Source organism: Neurospora tetraspora (assembly GCF_033439725.1).
Source record: "Neurospora tetraspora strain CBS 560.94 chromosome Unknown B0H65scaffold_1, whole genome shotgun sequence".
Classification (NCBI taxonomy): Eukaryota; Fungi; Ascomycota; class Sordariomycetes; order Sordariales; family Sordariaceae; genus Neurospora; species Neurospora tetraspora.
Genome location: NW_026944383.1, coordinates 6,469,600 through 6,488,154, shown reverse-complemented (window position 1 = coordinate 6,488,154; position 18,555 = coordinate 6,469,600). Strand labels below are relative to the sequence as shown.

The following is an 18,555-nucleotide window of genomic DNA, read 5'->3' as shown; positions in this document are numbered from 1 at the left end:
ACAACAGCAAGGACCCCTTGTGCTCAAGTCAACAACAAAACCCACCAACCCCCAGGAAATCAAAAACTCCATCTGGCGGAGTTCTCCCGGCCTCAACAGTCAACACACTTTTTAGTGCGGCTCCGCTCGGCGGCGTGGCTTTTTTGACTTTTTGGTGTTTTCGAACGGTGCCTGGGTGTTTTTAACCGCTGGTCAGGCCCTTGTACTGACAGACCCTGAGGATGTTGTTTGTTAGGTCGCCGGATCACTGCCTGCTGAAGGTGTGGTCCGGTTGCCGTACGTGCCCCGCCCCCACTGCAGTGCCGTCACTGCCCGTACTTGCCTGCCCCGAGGAATTGCTCCTACATAACATAGCCTACAGCCCGGGGCAGGTACATGCCACGCGCCTACCTCGACCTGATAGCATCGCGGTGAGACACAATCAACCGATAAGTAATCGGCTGCCTTGTTCAGCTGCCAACAGTCAGCCTGTCACACCTTGATGACTGCTTTGCCTTTCGCTTCCTTTGATCCTTCCTATTTACAAAATAGAACATCAGCTTCGAGTTATTCCTGTTTCCACCAGCGACCCGTTCCGCTCGATTGTTTCGACACTCAATTGACGCCGTCGAAGGACATCACAACTTCGGACCTTATCCCGTCTGCCCGGTCAGGCTTATCAACCCTTATTTAATACCATAACATCGGACATTCCATCCCACCTCTATATACGCCCAAGATTGTATACCTTTGAACATCCACTTCGACAGTCACTGCGGACCGACCTCTGAACCACTCGAACAAGCGCCAACGACGACGCAATGCCCACCTCGAAGCTCCGAATCCTCTGCTTCGGCGACTCCCTCACCGAGGGCTACTCCGGCTGGGGCTCCAGCTTCACCCCCTACAGCACCAAACTCGAAGAGATGCTGCGCATGGCGTTTCCCGATGTCGACGTGGAGATAGTAACAGACGGGCTGTCGGGTGATTTGGTGACAGGCAGCGGGGAGTTCCTGGAAAGGATGCAATCACACTGTAAGTAGTCAGCGTGGCCCGACAGAAGTTGGAACAAATGGGCACGGCTGGGAACTTTTTGCATCAAGAACCTCCTGCTAACGTTGCTGTATCCAGTCGCCCCAAGGAACCCAACAGACTACAAACCGTTCGACTGGGCCATCGTGCTCGGCGGAACCAATGATCTCGGCAGTAACATCCACCACGAACAAATCTTCGAAACTCTCACACAGATCTGGGACTTGGCCCTAAGCCGCAAATGCAAGGTCCTCGCCCTCACTGTTCCCGAGATCGAACTTTCCGCGGGGAAAATGAAGGACCTACTGGACTTTAGGAGGAACGAGTTGAACCAGATGATCAAGACCTACAAGAAGCCCAACTAGTATGTCCTCCCCCCACCCCCTCTCTGCATCTTCCCCCTCTTTCAAACCCACACCCACACCCACACCCTCCCTCCCTTTTGTGACCCCCTAACTAACACCCCACTCCCCCCAAAACAGCTACACCTTCGACCTCCACGCCGCCTTCCCCTTCTACGCCATGTCCGAAGCCGACCGGGAACACTACTGGGACGACAGCCTCCACTTCACGCCCGCGGGCTACGATCGGATGGGAAACAAAATCGGCGTCACGTTCGTCAGCATACTTGTGAGAGAATTTTCGGACAACGACCGGACGCCGATGGGCAGGAAGAGGAGGATGTTCAAGGACGACGAGAAGGTGTTTGAGGAAGAGGAGGACCCGGCTGAGCCGACGGCGTTGGGGCTCGATAAGGGGTATATCGTTGTTCGTAGGAGAGATTTGGATTAACCTTACTGCGCCATTCAGTCAGCTGCCTGGTTCTCAGTGGCAGGCGGGCAAAGTGGCGTACGGAGGGTAGCGACAGCGTCGGTCAGGGTATAGCGGCATGGATGTCTTTGGGTATATAATGGGTTTGGGACACAAGAGTAACCGGCGTTTTCTGGGGGCATGCGTTGTGTTACGATTTACGACTAGCATAATAGGGATGGTTTGCGGGATAGGCATGGTTGGATATACGATCATGGTTAGACATTAACGGCATTAGCATGACAATATTTATTCGCGTTATACCTGCCTGTCTTCATGTAACTCTATTCTGGCCTCGATTAGACGCTAGGCTATTATTGAGACACTGTCATGACAAAGTCCCATCTGCAACTATGCCTCCATTGCTGTATTATGCTCCCTTTCCGCAATGTACATACGCCTTTCGTTCTGGTGTTGTACGCCTTCTTTTTGGTCATCATGCTTGCTTTCTTTTGGAAGGGCTACCGGACTTCACTGGTATGGCTGCGATGAGTTCTTCAATGTCCTCAATAGCATCTTCCATCTCCTCGAGTAGAGCATCTTCCATCTCCACGAGAGGATCGAGATGCCCGCCCAGGGACGAGCTCTCCTAGTTGCCAGGAACCCCGGCGGGCACCAGCTGAGGGAACTCGGCCAGCAAGTCATCCGTAATGCGCTCCAGATCCTCCGCCAACGCCTGCACCATGCCATCCTGCCTCCGCATCTCCTTACCCACCGGTACCTCGGCCCTACCACTACCCTTCTCCCCCGAAGCTTCCAGCCCGCTCTCAAAGTAAATGATCCTGTCAATCTGATCAATCGACCCCGCCAGCCGCCCCTGCTCGATCATCCGCGCCGTGATCTCCTCCGCCTTGTTGCCGCCATCCAGCCCCAGCCACGACCCCAGCGCGTCAAACCCGATGTTGCGGTATAGCCGGCTCACCGCCAGCAGGTTGTGCTCGACCATGGCCTTGGCCAGCACCGTCGACCCGTCCGACGTCGTCGCGAGCTGATGCGGCGCCAGGCCCTGAGCGAACTTATCCACCTCGGCCCGCGTCAGCAGGCGGTCGAGAAACATCTTCTCCAGGATGCCGTATTCTTCGAGGGAAGCCGATCGTTCGTCCTTGTACAGCCTTCCCAGGACGCGTGACCGCGGGGGTCCCGCGGGCGCCAGGACGGCGCACTTGATGGCCATGCTCAGCGTGTGTAAGCGCTCCTCTTCCGCAATGGCGGGCGACAGGCTGATGTCGTAGTACGACTGCGAGGCGGCCAGGAACTGCCGGTTGCTGTCCTGGATGCGGGCGGCGCTGAGCTTGAAGTGCAGGTTTAGGACTGGGTTGTCGTCGGCCACGTTGTGGATGATGTTTTTCAGCTTGTTGAGGTAGATCTCGGCGTTGGTGGCGTCATCGTCCTCCAGGTAGTTGCGGATGATGCGGATCCAGAGATCGGCCTTGTACTTGTCCGAGACGCGACGCTGCGACGAGTCGAGCGGGATTGCGGCGAGGGTTTTGGCGGCGTCAGTGAAGGACTCTTGGGATTCGTAGGCGGCCGCTATGAGGTCCTCGTAGATGGTGGCCGTTTGGTCGACGAGCGAGGTGGCGAGTGTGGGGTTGGACTGGATGTGCTCTTGGATGACCTTACCTACGTCGAGCCAGATGCCGGAGGTGTTGACATCGATGGAGTCTGTGGAGGGTCCGCCGGAAGCAAGCGATTTGAGGGCGTCTATCAGATCGATGACCAGAGCACGGGTAGCGACGACACCAAGCGAATATAGGAAGATGGCGTCGGTAACGGCTTTGAGGTCGGCGGCGAAGTGGCTGGGGTCAGGGCTGGAGGTGATGGTGGTGATTATTGTCCTGAAGGCGGCGGGGCGGTCTGGTAGACTCCAGTTAGGCACCTGGGCCAGGAGATCTCTTACTTCCGAAGACACCATATTGGCCGGTGATGGTTTCTGTTCGTGGTTTGAGTTGCCACCGCTGGAAGCTTGCTTTATCGTGGAGTGAAGCAGACGTGAGGGGCCACCCGGTTGATGGTTGTGGGTAAGAAGCGTCGTCTGCGTATGTATCTCGGTCGTATCTCGGAGTAGTAAATCTGAGTATGGTATCAAAAAGCTGGGTATGTTCGTGTGCTGCTGCTGTATGTCGTGAGTCGAAGAGTTGAGTTGACGGAAGTTGAAACAAAATTGTCGATAAGGCTGTGAGAATGTTGTCAGTGACAAAGTGGTTGAAGCTTCCCCAGCAGCCTTGTCGTTGCGTGTTGCTGCTGGTGGGGGGTGGGTTTGATTGTGGGGCAGCGGGGTTGCTGGGGAAGCTCCAAGTTAGTGGAACCGCAGGCAGCAGGGGCCCGCCATCGGCCGGGGCGCTCTCTCCCCAGTCCTCCAAAGCTTGCATCCCCAGTCAGGGGCTTGTAAACAAACATCTGAAGCGTCTTCTGAAAGAACACAAGACTTCGCAACGGAACATGTTTGGCATGACGGCAGTTATTCAAGATCAGATAAGACTTTGCGTAGTACCAGATGATGAGCTTCGTATCGAGGCTTGTGTTCAAGTTACCAGTTCTCACCCAACACCTTCCTAAAGCCTTCTCCTATAGAGACAATAGTTTTCTAAACGTTCAAACTGTCCCTGGGCCTTTTACTGGTAGCTTCCGTGAATTGTAGGGCTGAATTTTGGTTTTACGGCGCAAATGCCGGCTAGTGATTTCTCCAGTTCCTACCGAAGAGCAAAATCGTACGATGCCCTTCGGCCCGCTGTGACATCTACTGATTTATAAACTGCCGGAGCCGCCTCCCTCGTCACTCCCCTATTGTCAACTCTTTGCAGCGCAGTTCATCTTGTCATTCGATCCAATCTCTCCGACGATTAGTTTCGAGTACAGTCCAGTCGCCATCAGTCGATCAGAACGCCAAAGTATTCAAGGCTCGAGAAAACGTAACACCCAGCAGCATCATGCACGAATTCACAACTTGCCTACGATCTATCGATCATGGCGGTCGACAGCCTTGAATCGAAGACGCGATGGGAGTCCCGTTATTTACTGAAGATTTTCCTAATCTCATCTCATCCCGGGATGGGATGAAATCGGGGCCCTAGCGGATCCAACGCGCTATTTTGACCGGGTAGCCCCGCTATGGCCGGCATGTTCGCCGAGGCTTCCAGCGACGTCATTTGCTGTGCCGCCGAGCTCTTGAGCTTCTTTTCAGTTGGGCGGCGCATCCGAATCGCGGCGTCATCCAAATTTCTCAAATTTCTCTCAGTAGAGGTACAATCCCGTCACGCCCGGCGCAACCAACGACGATACGACCGGAATCCCTTTCTTGACCGCATTGGATGTCCTAAGTAATCATCCTTCATCGAACACGAAACCATCCTGGTTAAAATCCGAAATATCCTTTGTTCTTATCCGCCGCCGAAAGTCGAAAAGAAAACATGCGAACTTCAATCCTCTCGAGCCCAGCAACGCGCGCCCTTTGCGCCGCCTGTCGCAACGAAGCTCACCACGCCGTCGCCGCGAACCAAGCCAGCAGCAGGAGGACAAGAGCAGCCGCCACCTTCTCTACAACAGCATGCGCCAGTAAAAGCTATGATAGCAGGACGCCATTAGTTCCCGAGCAATCAAGGCCACGAGTGCCGACGAAAAGCCGAGAGACACAAAAACAACGCCTCTTCTCCCGCTCTTGCGCATACTCTACCTCATCCGACAACAACGCCTCCCCAAACCCTCAACAAAAATCTCTTCACGGGCCTTCTTCCGATAAACCGATCCCCCGCTACTACGCCCTCTTCCCCACCACCCTCCCCCTCGGCCCACCCCCCTCAGGGCCCTTCGCCATCGACCTCCGCGCCCTGCGCCGCGAATTTCTTCGCCTCCAAGCCGCCTCCCACCCCGACTTCCACCACTCAGCCAACCAATTTGACAGCAACGGCAACGGCGGCAACAGCGACGAGTCCCTGCTGCAGCGGCGAAAAGCAGAAGCAACCTCCTCTCTCATCAATTCCGCCTACAAGACCCTTTCTTCTCCCCTCCTCCGCGCCCAATACCTGTTAAAAGAACTCTACGACATCGACCTAGCGGGCGACGAATCGACGGACTACCAAAATGGGTCTGATCCAACTTTGTTGATGACGGTGTTGGAAGCGAGGGAGCTGATTGATGATGCGAAGACGGAAGAAGATTTGGTACCCGTAAGGGAGGAGAATGAAGCCAGGATACGGGAGAGTGAGGAAGCACTGAAAGAGGCGTTTGCTAGGGAAGATGTGGAGGCGGCGACGAGGGAGTGTGTTAAGTTGAGGTATTGGATGGGGATTAGGGAGGGGTGTGATGAGTGGGAGGAGGGGAAGGGTTTTGTTATGCATCATTAGGGGGTGGGTGACGGAAGAGGGTTATATAGGGGTTGGTTCGGAACAGGGAGAGGAGAAGAGGGTGAGGGGGGAAAGGGCTGGATGGGGTGTTTTTGGTTAGATGAGCAGCCTGGAAGGATTCAGGTGGTTCATTACGGGTGTCAATGGACAAACTCCGACCTGAAGCGTTGTGTCCGGTTCAAGGCTTCGTTGGGTTTTCTTGGCTTGGAGATGGTCCAGCATGCATTCTCAGGCCGGAGGGTCGGTTGAAAATCACCCATCGGGCGCCCTGGCATACATGATCATTGTTTGACAATCGACCTCTTCTGTTCTGGTTCTGGGTACCAGCCAAAAAGGGGTCACTTGCATCCACTCAGTCATCATGGCATTCTATGTCTTTGCGTTATATGAACATTATCTTGTTTATATACCATCCCTCCTTTATCATCCGTTATATTTCATACATATACACTAGATTACTGCATCAAGCCACCATTACATATCATCCAATCCATATATCGCAGCCCAAACAACGCCTCGCTGCAGGCTGGCTGGCTCACCACTCATCCATCCATCATTCTCCGTCCCAATCATCACATCACGAAAGCACAACCGGCTTCCACCGTCCCCTCTCCGTATGCCACCACCTCTCCCGATCCTTCTTATCAACCACCGGCCCACTATACGTATTCCACCGTCCAATACACCCTTCTCTTGTCCTGCTTTGCTCCTCCGCACCAGTCTTGACCATCACGTCTTCCACCTTATCCGCCGCTTTTTCCGCCGCTTTCTCCGCAGCAGCAGCAGCTCTACTCTTACTCTTGCTTCTCGCGCCCCACCACTCTCTCATCCCGGTCCTCGAAGTGCTCCTGCTCCTCCTATCTTCTTTTTTGTCTTCCGAGGACTTTGAATGCCTATGCTCATGTTTCTCAACCTTCTCCGACACGACCTTTGAGGACTTGGGAGGCAAAACCAACGCCTCTCCACAGTCTCCTAGCATATTCTCCACTGTGACTAGCCCTCCTCCTTCATCTGTCGCGCCACTCCCTTCATCCGCTGTCAGGAGGTATGCGATCTTGCTGTCCGTCCGTCCGATGAAAGCTCCAACGCCGTACTTTTCCACCACGTCACCGTTGGGATCGGTAACGATAATGAAGAAACGGGGAGACTTGCGCGCTGCTTCGAGGCGGGCTTGGGCGGCTAGGCGGGCGAGATGAAGGTCTGATTGTGCACGGTGAGAGAGGAGGAAGGGATCTGCTAAGGTGCCGGGTTTGGGTGCGAAGATGGGGAGGGACTTTGGTAACGGTCCGCCGCCGCTCGAGGTTGATAGAGGGAAAGAAGTATCGGTGGGTGTCGATGGCGTGGAGTTGGTGTCCCTGTCGTCGCCGATGGAACTGTTCGTCATGCTTCCCGTGCTGCTAGCGATCGAGTTAAACCCAGAGGGGCTTCGGGCATGGTGGATCATTCCGCTGGTGTTGGTCGGCGTAAAGTGCATTTTGCCTCCGCGGTAACGATCGGTCGGGTGGTCGGCGCGCTCTTTGGGTTTGCAGAGTGCTTGGAAGATTCCTTCGGGGTCATTCGGGCAGCGGATGGCGGTTAACCGGGGAAAGCCGCCGGCGAGAATGCTCTTCGCTAAGATGTCGTCTGCGGACGTGGTCGCGGTGCGTGTGGGTATATCCCAGTGAAGCTTGCGCAGAGAGTTCGAGGCAAGGTAGGGGAAGAGCCAAATCATCTCGTCGCTAGGCATGACGGGGGCGTGGTGTTGGACGAGGTTAAAGGTCTCCAGGTTGACGAGGTTGGAAAAGATCCGTGCCAAAGAGGGAAGCGTTTCGAGGTTCATGTGGATGAGTGTCAATGTAGTAAGCGATGTGGCAGAAGATCGACTGGCGTATGTGGTAAGTCCAGCAGTGGTGATGCCAGGGAGATGAGTCAGGGTAAGTTTCTTCAGACGGGGAGGAAGATGCAGAAGGTTCGCATCGGTAAACGAGCTGCGTGGAAGGTGGGAGACGTTGAGATTTTGCAGAGATGGTAGGTTGCGGAACGTCTGGTCAAGAATGCCGTCAGGGGCCAGCGTTGCTCCTGGATGGCAGTGTACCACAAGCGTGGTGAGCTGTTGCCAGCCAAGGTGAAAGTCGATAAACATGCGGCACTGGGTCAGTGACAGGTGTTCCAGCTCGTGGAGATTGTGTCTGCTGCTGTTGAGGTTGGCAAGATTATGTTTACTCCCGTTTGCAAGATTGTATTTGCTGCCATTAGCAGTCAATGGGCGGATGGCAGCTGTTGACTTTTGCCGTTGTAGTGGCGAGCGTTCCAGGATCCAATCCATCTCTTTCAACTTCTGGCGTGTGGAAAGAGCTTGAAAGATTCGCTGAAAGGTGTGATCGTATGTCGGGTAGTATCCAACCAGCCGCTCAAAGTTGGGACATGCCATAATAACTGATGCTATGAGGTCGTTATACTCTTCAACTGAAGATGCTGCTGATGGCCATGCGGGGGGCTTCAACGACCGCACTATCGCTGCTATCCTCAAGTTTCCTCGTAGCGTCCTGCGCAAAAGAACCAGTCTTGACCCGTAAGTCAACTTCGTTCGCTTCTTCATATGGTATCCATCTGCTCCAACAAGTTGTATATGCCCATACAACGCTTCTCGGGCGTATTTGAGAAACTTCCTGGTGCTTATAGCAATATTGCAGCAGTCCCTCATCCAACATGTTGCACAGCTGTTAGTCCCGGGCTTGAAGTGGAGTTTCCGCAACTCTTCGAGAATGAGCTCGATTACTTCCCCTGGCAGGGTAGCGAAAAGCTCTCCAGGCTTCGATTTCCGCCTGGGAGGATTAGGTCGTGATACCTGAGCGGGTTTCTGGAACTGTGCCAACGAGGACGTACGAGGACCAGCAGGCGGGCTTTGTGCTCGCATCGACTCCAGGCTCGTGTTGCTTCCATTGTTGATAATCGAGTAGCGCGGTCGACTTTCCCAGCTGTCTCGGTTTGAAGGAACGGTGCTCGTTGCTGAGATCCTGCTTTGGCCGGACACTCGCCGTTGTCGATCATACGTCCCCTGTCGATCCCATGCCGGTCCTGCTGGTGTCGAGATTGGCCGGCCTTTTGTCAAAGTGGGTTGTTGAGTAGCTGCATCCGGAGCGGGCTTCTCTACTTCTTTCCCCTTCCCTTTCTTCGAGATTGTTTGGTTGGTATGAACCGCTGTAGCTTCCTCCATTCTTGCGCATGATCTTTGTGTCCTTAACACAAACTCTTGCTCTTTTGGTGGATACATGGTGTGAGGCAAGTCGTAGATCGCTGGTGGCATCGCAGTCTTCAAAGGAGGCAGCCCTACGGGTTTCATGGGTGCTAACCTGCCAGTCTCTGGCTTCTCGTCGCCTGCTGCTGTGCCGCTCGGTGCCTGGTCAGAAGTAGAGGCAGTTGTATTCTTGAAACGCGGAGGTGCTTTTAACTTCGACTCATCCTGGGTCGCATAAGGACGCTGTTGTAAGACGGCAGAGGAAGAATGGGTTCGCTGGTGTTGGTATGCTAGTTGCCGACTGTTGCTGTTGAAGAAGCTCAAGGGTGGGCTGTTGTGTTTCCAATAATGGAACTAGTCAGTAAGCGTCTCGTCTATATGGTTCTCCAACTGCCGTAGTCGCGAGGAAGTGTAACAAGTAGATCAGCCAAGATAGACAAAGGAAGTTGCAGAAAATGTTTTGCTATGACGCTGGGCGGTGCATGTCACAATCTTATGAAGTAGAATAGTGGGATCTGTATGCGGCCCGTTGCTCCCTTCCCGGGATAATCGTTTCCCCAATATTGGGATCTTTGGGCGCTGATAAGACGCAGCCATTCGGAAGCGCAAGATGAGACTTCAACCGCTCTTGGCTTTTACCGCCGATCTCAGGCAGCCTAGGTTCCCCAGCTTGTAAACAACCCCTGAGAGAGCTCGGAAAGGGTGCCGTAACCACCGCTGGCGCCCAAGCCCGTGAGGTCGCAACTCGGCAATTGGAAACAGTGATATGGCTCTTGGAGTTTCTTTAGAGTGTCTCGAATGGGCAGCTCGCGTAGCGACAAGTCTCGTAATCTCACTCGCCGGCCTAGGCGTGTAGCGCGTGCCGAACTGGACCCGCTAAGATGTAACCGCTGCAAACCAGCCATTGCGGGATGTTGCCCACGAAGCGACCACTGGCGACTGTACTAGTGCAATATCGTGGCGCCACTGCCTCTTCGGTGGAGATTGTGACTACAAAGAAAGAACCCGTGCGGGCGGGTATGGCCGTGGGAAAGGGGTGTTTGGTTTAAAAATGGTACGGGAAGGGACAGCAAACAACTTTTGTGTTCATCTTTGAATCCGAACAAAGCTTGGTGGAAGAACGAGGGATGTCGCCTTGGCCATAGCCTTGAAGGTTTGAATGCAACGAGAACCGAGCTGGGCTTCTTGTGAAACTTGACACTTGCTGACGGGCTGAGATGGCTCCTTGTTAAGGGGGCAGATGACGCTGCCGAAACGCCGTAAGATGCGGAGAAGACGAGAGAAGCCTGGAAACGGGATGAGGGCCGCGCTACACAGCGCACCGCCAGTCAACACAGCACCACTTGGAGCCTTGACATGCTGAGGAACGCCGGATAGCAGCAGACAGCGACAGAACTGCTGGAGTTCGGCTGTGAGGCTGTGAAGTCTTGGTCTTGTGAAATGGTAATGTGATGATAAGTGGAGAAAAGGGGATCCTGGATGAAACGAAACTCTGAGGGATCGACAACAAGGAATATCTGAGGGTGAAGAGAACGGCCAGAAAATAAATCGAAAATAGGTCTACTCACTAAGAAGTTGACGATCTGCCTTTGGGCTTGGGTCTCTTCGATTCCTCTTCTCCTCCAACAGGACTTGATCTCTCTTTGCTTGGCGCCCGAGATGGCGGGTTACTGGCTCTTCTGCTGCCCCGGTCGCGCGAGTCGGAAGCTCCCTTCAAGTCGTCCTCTGTAACCGAGTTCCTCCTACTCCGGGACCGTGACCTGAGCCGTTGGACGAAACTGGATATAGAACTTTCGCTGCCCCTTCGACCCCGACGCCACCATCTTGACGAGGAGGGTTCATCTGACGGCGGCTCGGCGGACGAGTCGCGCGACCCATCCGAATGGTCTCTGATCACCATGGTTGGTTTGATGATGTTGGCGAAGTTGGTGGTGAGAAAACAGAGTTGGGTAGCATGAGGCGTGGGCGGATATCTAATTTTTTACTCGGTATGCTGTAATTTGAAAAGGATGCTGAAAATTCCCGGAATTGGTGTTCACTCTAGCATCGTTCGGCGGTTGATCCCCCGAGTCCTGTGAAATCCGGACTTTGTTTCGTTTGTTGGTGATTCCGCTTAGCAAACAGGAGAGGGCGAGTAGTTGAGGCGGCGGTTGTTGTTTCTGTTGGATTGTGATAACACTGATGCTTTTCGAATACGATATTGGGGGGTTGATTACCATGTAATAACTGTTGTTCGTATAGGTGTCCTTCTCCTGGGTATATGGGGCAGTGTGTTGATGAAACGAGCGAGGGCGAGCGAGGGGTCGCCAGATAGCCAAGACCGGGGAGGGTGCCGTCGGATCGTCAAGAAGGACAGATGAAGAAGTGTATAAACGAGTGACTGAGAGTAGCGAGAGCGAGACGGACGGTTCAGTTGAAAGGCGGAATAGCGAATGATGCGATGCGACGGGATGCGACGACCAAGGTTGATGCTTTCTCCGGCTGATTACTTGACAGCCATCAATCGAGCAGGTTGTCCCAGGTTGCACGACTGCTGCGGCAGGATCGATGAACCCCGACTTTTGAGTTGTTACCTACTTTCAGGTGGTGATGAAAGGGAAAGAGTGAAGAAGGAACTTTTAGGCTGCAGACTGCGGCGACTGCCTCCACCGAGATGCATCGACGCTGCATCGACCCTGCATTCATTAGGTTGTCCCTTCCCTGAGTTCCCCCGTCAATCTTGTTGTTTCTGGCGGGTTCCTCCTAGCCCCACAGCATTGAAACGGCGCTTTTGGAACATGTCTATGTGTAGCGGTATCACCAGTGTTTGCCAGTGTATCCCTTGAAAGGACTCTGTGACAGCCCTGATGACTGTGCTTTGTTAATGTGGCTTCTCCCCTACAACATATCCCTCTTATCGGTAACTCGGCATCCTTGGACTTGATCTCCCCGTTCGCAAAACACAATTCCAGCTGGAGTGTGTGTTTGGTAGTTTGAGATGTGCTGTCAAACTGGCTGGACTTGCGAGCTGGCGAGTTACCAAACAAAGTATGGATTATCCACCAGGCAGCTTTTTTAGTGCCGCTGCATCGGCTACTCTGTCCAATCTGAGGCCTCGATGCCATGTTAGCTCGTCGATCCGGCGCTGGTTATACGAGCATCTCTTCCTTGGAATTTGTCATGACCCGGGACCGCCGTTTACAAGGGGTTCCATGATGTCCTTTCCCGCTCACTAACATATTTGGCAGCAGTCAGCACCAAAATCTGTTAGCACTCTTCACATGTCGAATGTTTCTCCAACCCGCCAAGGGGGTACCGACCCACCCCCCTTTGGCATTAAACCCGCGACCCACGCCCGTCTTCCCGTACCTCTAAAGATTCCCCCGAACCCCAAACCATCTAGGGCCAAGGCAAAACAACATGAGACGAACAGCCTCAACATCTCCACAAAACAGACAACGCCGTCGGAGCAAATCCCGTGTTTTCGAGTTCACGGGACCCGACCCCGCGAAGTCATCGCAAACGGCACCCCACGACGGGGCTGACTAGACGAGCCAGAGTACTTACTGGATGGGACCGAGGCTTCGATGAGGGATGATCTCGACCTCGACCGCCTGAGCCGTCCTCAAAAGAAACATCCAATTGTGCTGAAGGGAGTGGATGGTGATAGTGGCGCGACGAAGATCCCGATGACTATCGATTGGATGAACGAACTGTCGTCGCTCCCTCCCAGAATGTCCCAGTTACCAGTCAGTCATGCCAGTGACAGTCAAGCTTTTGAATCTGCACTGCAAGAACAAGTGGAAATGCATCTTTGTCGAACATGCATCTGTCAGGTCCCAGGTGAGTGGTTAAGCATCGCACTGCGGGTTGGCGCCGCGAAACACCTGGTACATTAGTTCGTATACCTATAATTGGTGATCTGCAAGCTGCGCATTCAGCTCTCGTTGACGATACGTTCATGGGGTGACCGACTTCTCTTGGTGTCTTCACTTTGTACAGCTACCCTGGTCTGGTTCGGGTCGTGTCCGGCCCGGTCCAGAAGACAGCTTGCTCCAAACAGTTCCCTTTCTTCAACCCACAACCGGATACATATGGAAATCCATCCTGGACGGGTTCTCCTTTTGGCCGCATTACCCCTTGAACATATACGTCAGACACAAACTGCGGGATGCGAACACTTGAGGCTCATACTCTCTACCCTGGCATGTTTGTCAACACATACGGGCAGATTATGACCTTCAACATGTATTCTCGCATGGGTATCTATTGTGCTACGCTGATACTGAAATTTGTTACCACAGGGCTTGAAATCAAGCCTAGTACATAAAGAAGCAACATGCTGTCCAGAAGTTCTAAAAAGGCGATGGGCATCGCCCGAGCTAAAGAAGAAACGCTGCCCAGAATTCCACAAAGGCGAGGGTATCCAGCGTTCGATATTTTCAGCTTGTTTATAAAGTCGTACAAGAAATTCCCGAATCCTGGCTAATGATTGCGCTTGTCAGTGAAGGGATCCAGCCTTTCGTGGATCAGGGGGAGAAGGGGTTCGTTCATAAAGGGAGTCTCATCGAGGCCATGTTGGCCAACACGGGCTTTTCGTTGATTGCATCGTCCACTGTCCAGTACATGGGGAAGGGGGTGTGGCCTGATGGGAACTTTCCGGTAGTTCGTTCTTCATCCGAAAATGAATGGCCAGACTCGATTCTAGCCTTACCACGGCGGCCGACTCAATTCTCATCGGTGTCTGCAAATCGGACACGAGGACGCTTAGTCACAGGAGAAGAATCGTCTTCCGCTGAATCTGGCTCCGCTCTTTGCTGCGCATCCATCATGTGCACATCTCCATCTTCCTCCATTGAGGTAGCTGGATGTATAACGCCATCATCGTCCTGGTACGTCCTCTTGTTGGAACCGGAAGCTACTGCTGTAAACTGACCCGAGGTGGTTACTTCATTATCCCTCCCAAAATTTCTCCTCGCAATCACGGCCCTTAGGGCCTCGCTGCCCAAGCCGCGCATCACAAGATCCTGTTCCGGATGTTCGCGAGTGGCCCTTCCAAAGATATTCTGCGGTTCCGCCAACTTGGCCATCTGCGCCGGTCCGTCATCCTTATCAACGCTCTCCGGAAGCGGTAGAATCTTCGCGTTCAAGATCCAGTTATAGATCGGCCGGTCATCCAAAATCGAACCCCGGCTGCACTTCCTCTGCTCGGCAGGCGACATCTCCTCGCGCCGTCGAATAATCACCTCGTCGATGCTGCCGCGCAGCACCAGCGTCTCGACCGTGACCGGCTTCTGCTGGCTGATTCTGCGCGCTCGGCCGATGGCCTGGGCCCCAACCTGCGGGTTCAGCACCGGGTTGATGAAGTAGATGCGGGAAGCCGTCTTCATGTCCAGGCCGTAGGCCGCCTGGCTGATGTCCATGAGCATAACGCGGAACTTGGGCTTCAGCGTGAAGGTGGCCAGGTACTGGTTCTTGCGCTCGCTGGTGATGCCCTTGGCGTAGATGAGATGCTGGATCCCAAGAACTTCGAGCACCTCGGCGAGGTAGTAGGCTACGTTGTCATTTTCGTAGAAGACCAGGATCTGCTCGGCTTCTTGGTGCTGGATGATCTGGTCGACGAGGTAGGAAAGCTTGGCTGAGGCGGTCGAGATCAACCTGGTTTTTGCGAGGGGTGCAGCAGCTTCCGAGGCCGACGAGCCGGCTGTGGAATCTTGTTCTTGTGCAGGCTTTGTTTCTCCCATGAGAGATTTGATCACCCGGAGATTTTTCTTCTGCACATCTGAATCAGTTTCGGTGCGCCCATATCTTTCCCAGTTGGAGTTGGGCACCAATGCCTTTTGCCGATCATGCTCTCCCCACATAGCAATGTCCCCTACCGTGGACAACATATCTAGCGTTTTGGGAGATTTGATGAAGGGCTTTAGGCGCTCCTGAAGGCGAAGAAGGAGGGGTGCCATTGTGCAGACGGGGTCTCCGCCGCGTGAGTCGAGAGACCAATGTTCACCGGCGCCGAAAGGAAAGTTTTCAACGAATACAGGAACCTGGGCGAAACAGTGGGCGGAATTCTTGACGGTATTACTAACCGCAATTCGACCAAACTCAATTGCGGTCCGTAGCAAAGCGTCGTCCTCTGCGGTGATGTCTACCGCGCCCTCGTCGAGGAATCGTTCCGCTCTGTCAATGGCCTGGAGAATGTCCGACCTACAAAAGAATTGGCCGCCGAAGAAGCTGGCTTGTCTGAGGTTTTTGACCAAATTTGCCAGATGGTTCCTCTGGCTCTTGTGGAAGAAGTAATCCTCGTCGGTCCTCTCCGACTGTACGGAATTGAAGATGATATACATCGAGAAGAGATTGAGGGAAAGGATGTCTTGGTACGACCCATCAAGATAGACAGTCCTCTCCTCGACAGAAGGCAGGAAAGGGACAATCTCGAGCTTGGGGTGTCGGACAATCAGAGATCCAAGAGTTGCTCTCAGGCAGTCATCCTGGCGATCCAGTGAAGGCCAGGGTTTGACGATATAGTCCGCCCAGAGAACTTTGTCCCTCGTCGCTCCGGCTACTCCCAGAGACTGGGTATCGCCAAGCGTGTTAGCCCAGGGTTGTGCTTTCAAGAAGACAGTAGCCATGACACCGATTGCTTTGAGATCCTTAAGCTCTAGATCTGTGGAAACCTGATGATTCTGCTCCAGACTGCCTCGGACTCCATGCTCGAGACCATAAAGGCCTTTGGAAGGTGTGCCGGTAACAACCCATTTAGCATCTACATGCAAACCATTTATAACAAGCTGTATATTAGTCTTCGGCGTGGAGTTGACGCCGCCCGAAGTTGAGTTTCCGAGCACATGGCCCTCGTCGACAATGCAACGCTTGAAATGTACACTTGCCAATGGATTGCTTTGGCGGCTCCGTGAAGACTTATTCTTTGCTTGGTTGGAATGAATGCTGTCGAAGACGCTCCTGGAGAAGAGAACTATGTCATACTCTCTCAGATCTTCAGCAGCAGGGAGACACAAAGTCTTTGTCTGCAATAGCACTCGGAGACCGCTGGTGTGCTTCTCGATCTCTTGTTCCCAATGAGTAACAAGGTTTGGCGGCACAATTATAAGAGACGTATGGGAAAGGTAAATCATCTCACCGCGGGTCTCTGTCGTGTTCCGGCGGGTGGGCCGTGGTGAAACGGGCTGAGGTAGGCGGTACCAGCCGGGGTTTCGCTGGATGGCATTCATGACCGAATTATACTGGAAACCATCATTTTCTTGGCTGTCAAAGCCGAAGATGTCCTTCCAAGGCGCTCCGCTTCTCGTGACCACGGCCGCCGCCATATCCATCAAGCTTCCGACTTTGGGCCGCACAATGGGATCTGCTCCACGGTACAACTCTGGAACAGAGGTGGGGATATGCTTCGTCGCTAGGATGAGAGCCAGGCAAATGAGCGTCTTTCCAGCTCCCATTTCTTCAGCTAGGATACCTCCACAGACGCTGTCATAATAGGCCGGGTCAACGACGATGGTTTCGGCGATGGGGTCCACGTAGTACGTCTTTCCTAGATGATCGACATAACGCTTTGGCAGTCGAGGATCCGGAATTGGCTCTGTCTGCGACTCTCGTTGTGCCATGAAGGCTGCGGACCGACACTGGAACGGATGTAGCGTCGTCTTCAGGCCCGATACCTTGTTGTCAAGCAAGTCGTACATGCTAGCGCGTCTATCAGGGTCCTGCACTTGATTCGGCTTGGGATCCGGGGCCGGGAGAGTATTGAACATTTGCAGGAGCGACTGCGGTTTTCCGGTCAGGCTTTGCTCCTTGTCATTCCCATCGTTCTCAACTTCTTGGGACCTGACATGCCCATTCCAAGTGCAGGAAGAGCGGTCAAGGAGCTGGAAGAGCCTGGTCCTAAGTTGTTGTAGACGTTTATCAAATCGGGGGAGCAGGCGATTTTCGACGTCGTCTGGAAGTATGTAGACACGAACAATACCTCTGGCGGGAAGCTCAGCTGTAACTCTGAACGTCGTGTGGACCCATTTTGAGCCTAGGAGACTTAGGAATGGGGACAGAATAGAAGATTCCAGGAGGGCATCCTGAATACTGGGATGGAGAGGCGGGTCGGAGCCGGCGACATGAATAGGTCCAATCGATGGATTGTATTTCGGCTTGCCTTTAGAGGCGGGAACATCGATGCTGTGCCAGGTGTGAAGCAGAGGGACGGACCAAAGGGCTGGGGAGATGCCGCTTTCGGCTTCGTCGATAACGATGCATCCGGCCGCGAGGAAGCGGTCGATATGGATGGACGACATGATAGACTCTTGAGAAGCGAAGAGGTAAGCAAGAATTACAAATCGTATGCTGGTGTTGTTCGAAAAAAGGTTCTGTCTGGTATCCAAGTCCAGATTGTGGTTGTGACGGGACCAGGTGAGGGCCAATCTCAGGGAAGCCTCAGGTTGGAGGTCGGAGGTAGGTTGGATGTTGGAGGTTCGAGAAGGAACAGCCAATCGATGGAGGGCAGCCTAGATTGCGTTAGGAAGGTACGAGCATTTGGCAGATAGTTGCGCTTTACAAAAGGTACTGGCATAACTGCGGTAAGAAGTGTTGCAGGTTATCCGGGTCGGGCGCGGGGTGTTAGCGGGAGTATGCAGACCCCCGCCTTTCGTTAACACCACTGTAAACACAGGTACCTAATGACACGACGGGATAATGGAAATACTCCATGGATGACTTGCCTTTACAATGACGTATATAAATAAGCAAGGTGAAACCTTCAGATAACCGTCCTACCTCATGCGTATCCTGCTTACTGATTTGTGTTGGAGTCAGAAAGGCGACGATAGAAAATGGGCTTCACTTGAGTCTGAAGTGGTAACGGAGAAGGAGGAACGGAAACTACTACTGTGTAGGGCAGCTTCCCTAGAAATAATACCAGAAGGGAGTCCAGTGACGGTGAATGGGAAGTCCGGTGAATGGGCGCCCAGGGCACGGACTTACAACGATTTGCTTGTGAATGCCACGGGCATTGTTGTTGTAAACTTGAAAAGCCTGGCGGACAAGCAAAACAAGGGAAAACGAGGATGAATTTCATGATGCATGTCTATAACCACCACGCACGCACCTATAATAACAGAGTGACAACAATCAAAAGATTTGAGAGACATTGGGAAAAGCAAAAGGGGAACAAAAAGGGAGAAAAAACCTGAAAAAAAC

At 53.4% G+C, this 18,555-nt stretch overlaps 5 protein-coding genes across 5 annotated transcripts; 2 read left to right on the top strand and 3 right to left on the bottom strand.

Moving 5' to 3' along the window:
- Window positions 1-641: 641 nt before the first annotated feature.
- Window positions 642-1,820, top strand: B0H65DRAFT_57641 (SGNH hydrolase-type esterase domain-containing protein). Its single transcript, XM_062830659.1, has 3 exons — window positions 642-1,014; window positions 1,111-1,375; window positions 1,494-1,820. The coding sequence occupies exons 1-3, from the start codon at window positions 801-803 to the stop codon at window positions 1,801-1,803; spliced, it is 789 nt and encodes a 262-aa protein (XP_062687144.1). The 5' UTR covers window positions 642-800; the 3' UTR covers window positions 1,804-1,820.
- Window positions 1,821-2,085: 265 nt separating this feature from the next.
- On the bottom strand, window positions 2,086-4,056 carry B0H65DRAFT_453017 (COP9 signalosome complex subunit 4). Its single transcript, XM_062826130.1, has one exon. The coding sequence runs from the start codon at window positions 3,731-3,733 to the stop codon at window positions 2,411-2,413; it is 1,323 nt and encodes a 440-aa protein (XP_062687143.1). The 5' UTR covers window positions 3,734-4,056; the 3' UTR covers window positions 2,086-2,410.
- Window positions 4,057-5,121: 1,065 nt separating this feature from the next.
- B0H65DRAFT_57582 (uncharacterized protein) lies at window positions 5,122-6,449 on the top strand. Its single transcript, XM_062830632.1, has one exon. It carries the CDS (start codon window positions 5,229-5,231, stop codon window positions 6,159-6,161), a length of 933 nt encoding a protein of 310 aa, XP_062687142.1. The 5' UTR covers window positions 5,122-5,228; the 3' UTR covers window positions 6,162-6,449.
- Window positions 6,450-6,738: 289 nt separating this feature from the next.
- Window positions 6,739-9,414, bottom strand: B0H65DRAFT_415618 (uncharacterized protein; the record flags this gene model as incomplete). The annotated part of the gene is made up of 1 exon (XM_062823995.1): window positions 6,739-9,414. The coding sequence occupies one exon, from the start codon at window positions 9,412-9,414 to the stop codon at window positions 6,739-6,741; it is 2,676 nt and encodes an 891-aa protein (XP_062687141.1).
- A 4,256-nt stretch (window positions 9,415-13,670) lies between these two features.
- B0H65DRAFT_564664 (P-loop containing nucleoside triphosphate hydrolase protein) lies at window positions 13,671-18,368 on the bottom strand (the record flags this gene model as incomplete). The annotated part of the gene is made up of 3 exons (XM_062830260.1): window positions 13,671-17,864; window positions 18,133-18,151; window positions 18,340-18,368. The coding sequence occupies 3 exons, from the start codon at window positions 18,366-18,368 to the stop codon at window positions 14,085-14,087; spliced, it is 3,828 nt and encodes a 1,275-aa protein (XP_062687140.1). The 3' UTR covers window positions 13,671-14,084.
- Between the last annotated feature and the right edge of the window lie 187 nt (window positions 18,369-18,555).

Bases quoted from the DNA above. Each gene is read 5' to 3' on its own strand.
- B0H65DRAFT_57641 (XM_062830659.1), top strand. From the start codon at position 801: ATGCCCACCTCGAAGCTCCGAATCCTCTGCTTCGGCGACTCCCTCACC. The intron at 1,015-1,110 runs GTAAGTAGTCAG...TGCTGTATCCAG, and splicing joins GGAAAGGATGCAATCACACT to TCGCCCCAAGGAACCCAACA. The intron at 1,376-1,493 runs GTATGTCCTCCC...CCCCCAAAACAG, and splicing joins ACCTACAAGAAGCCCAACTA to CTACACCTTCGACCTCCACG.
- B0H65DRAFT_453017 (XM_062826130.1), bottom strand. From the start codon at position 3,733: ATGGTGTCTTCGGAAGTAAGAGATCTCCTGGCCCAGGTGCCTAACTGG.
- B0H65DRAFT_57582 (XM_062830632.1), top strand. From the start codon at position 5,229: ATGCGAACTTCAATCCTCTCGAGCCCAGCAACGCGCGCCCTTTGCGCC.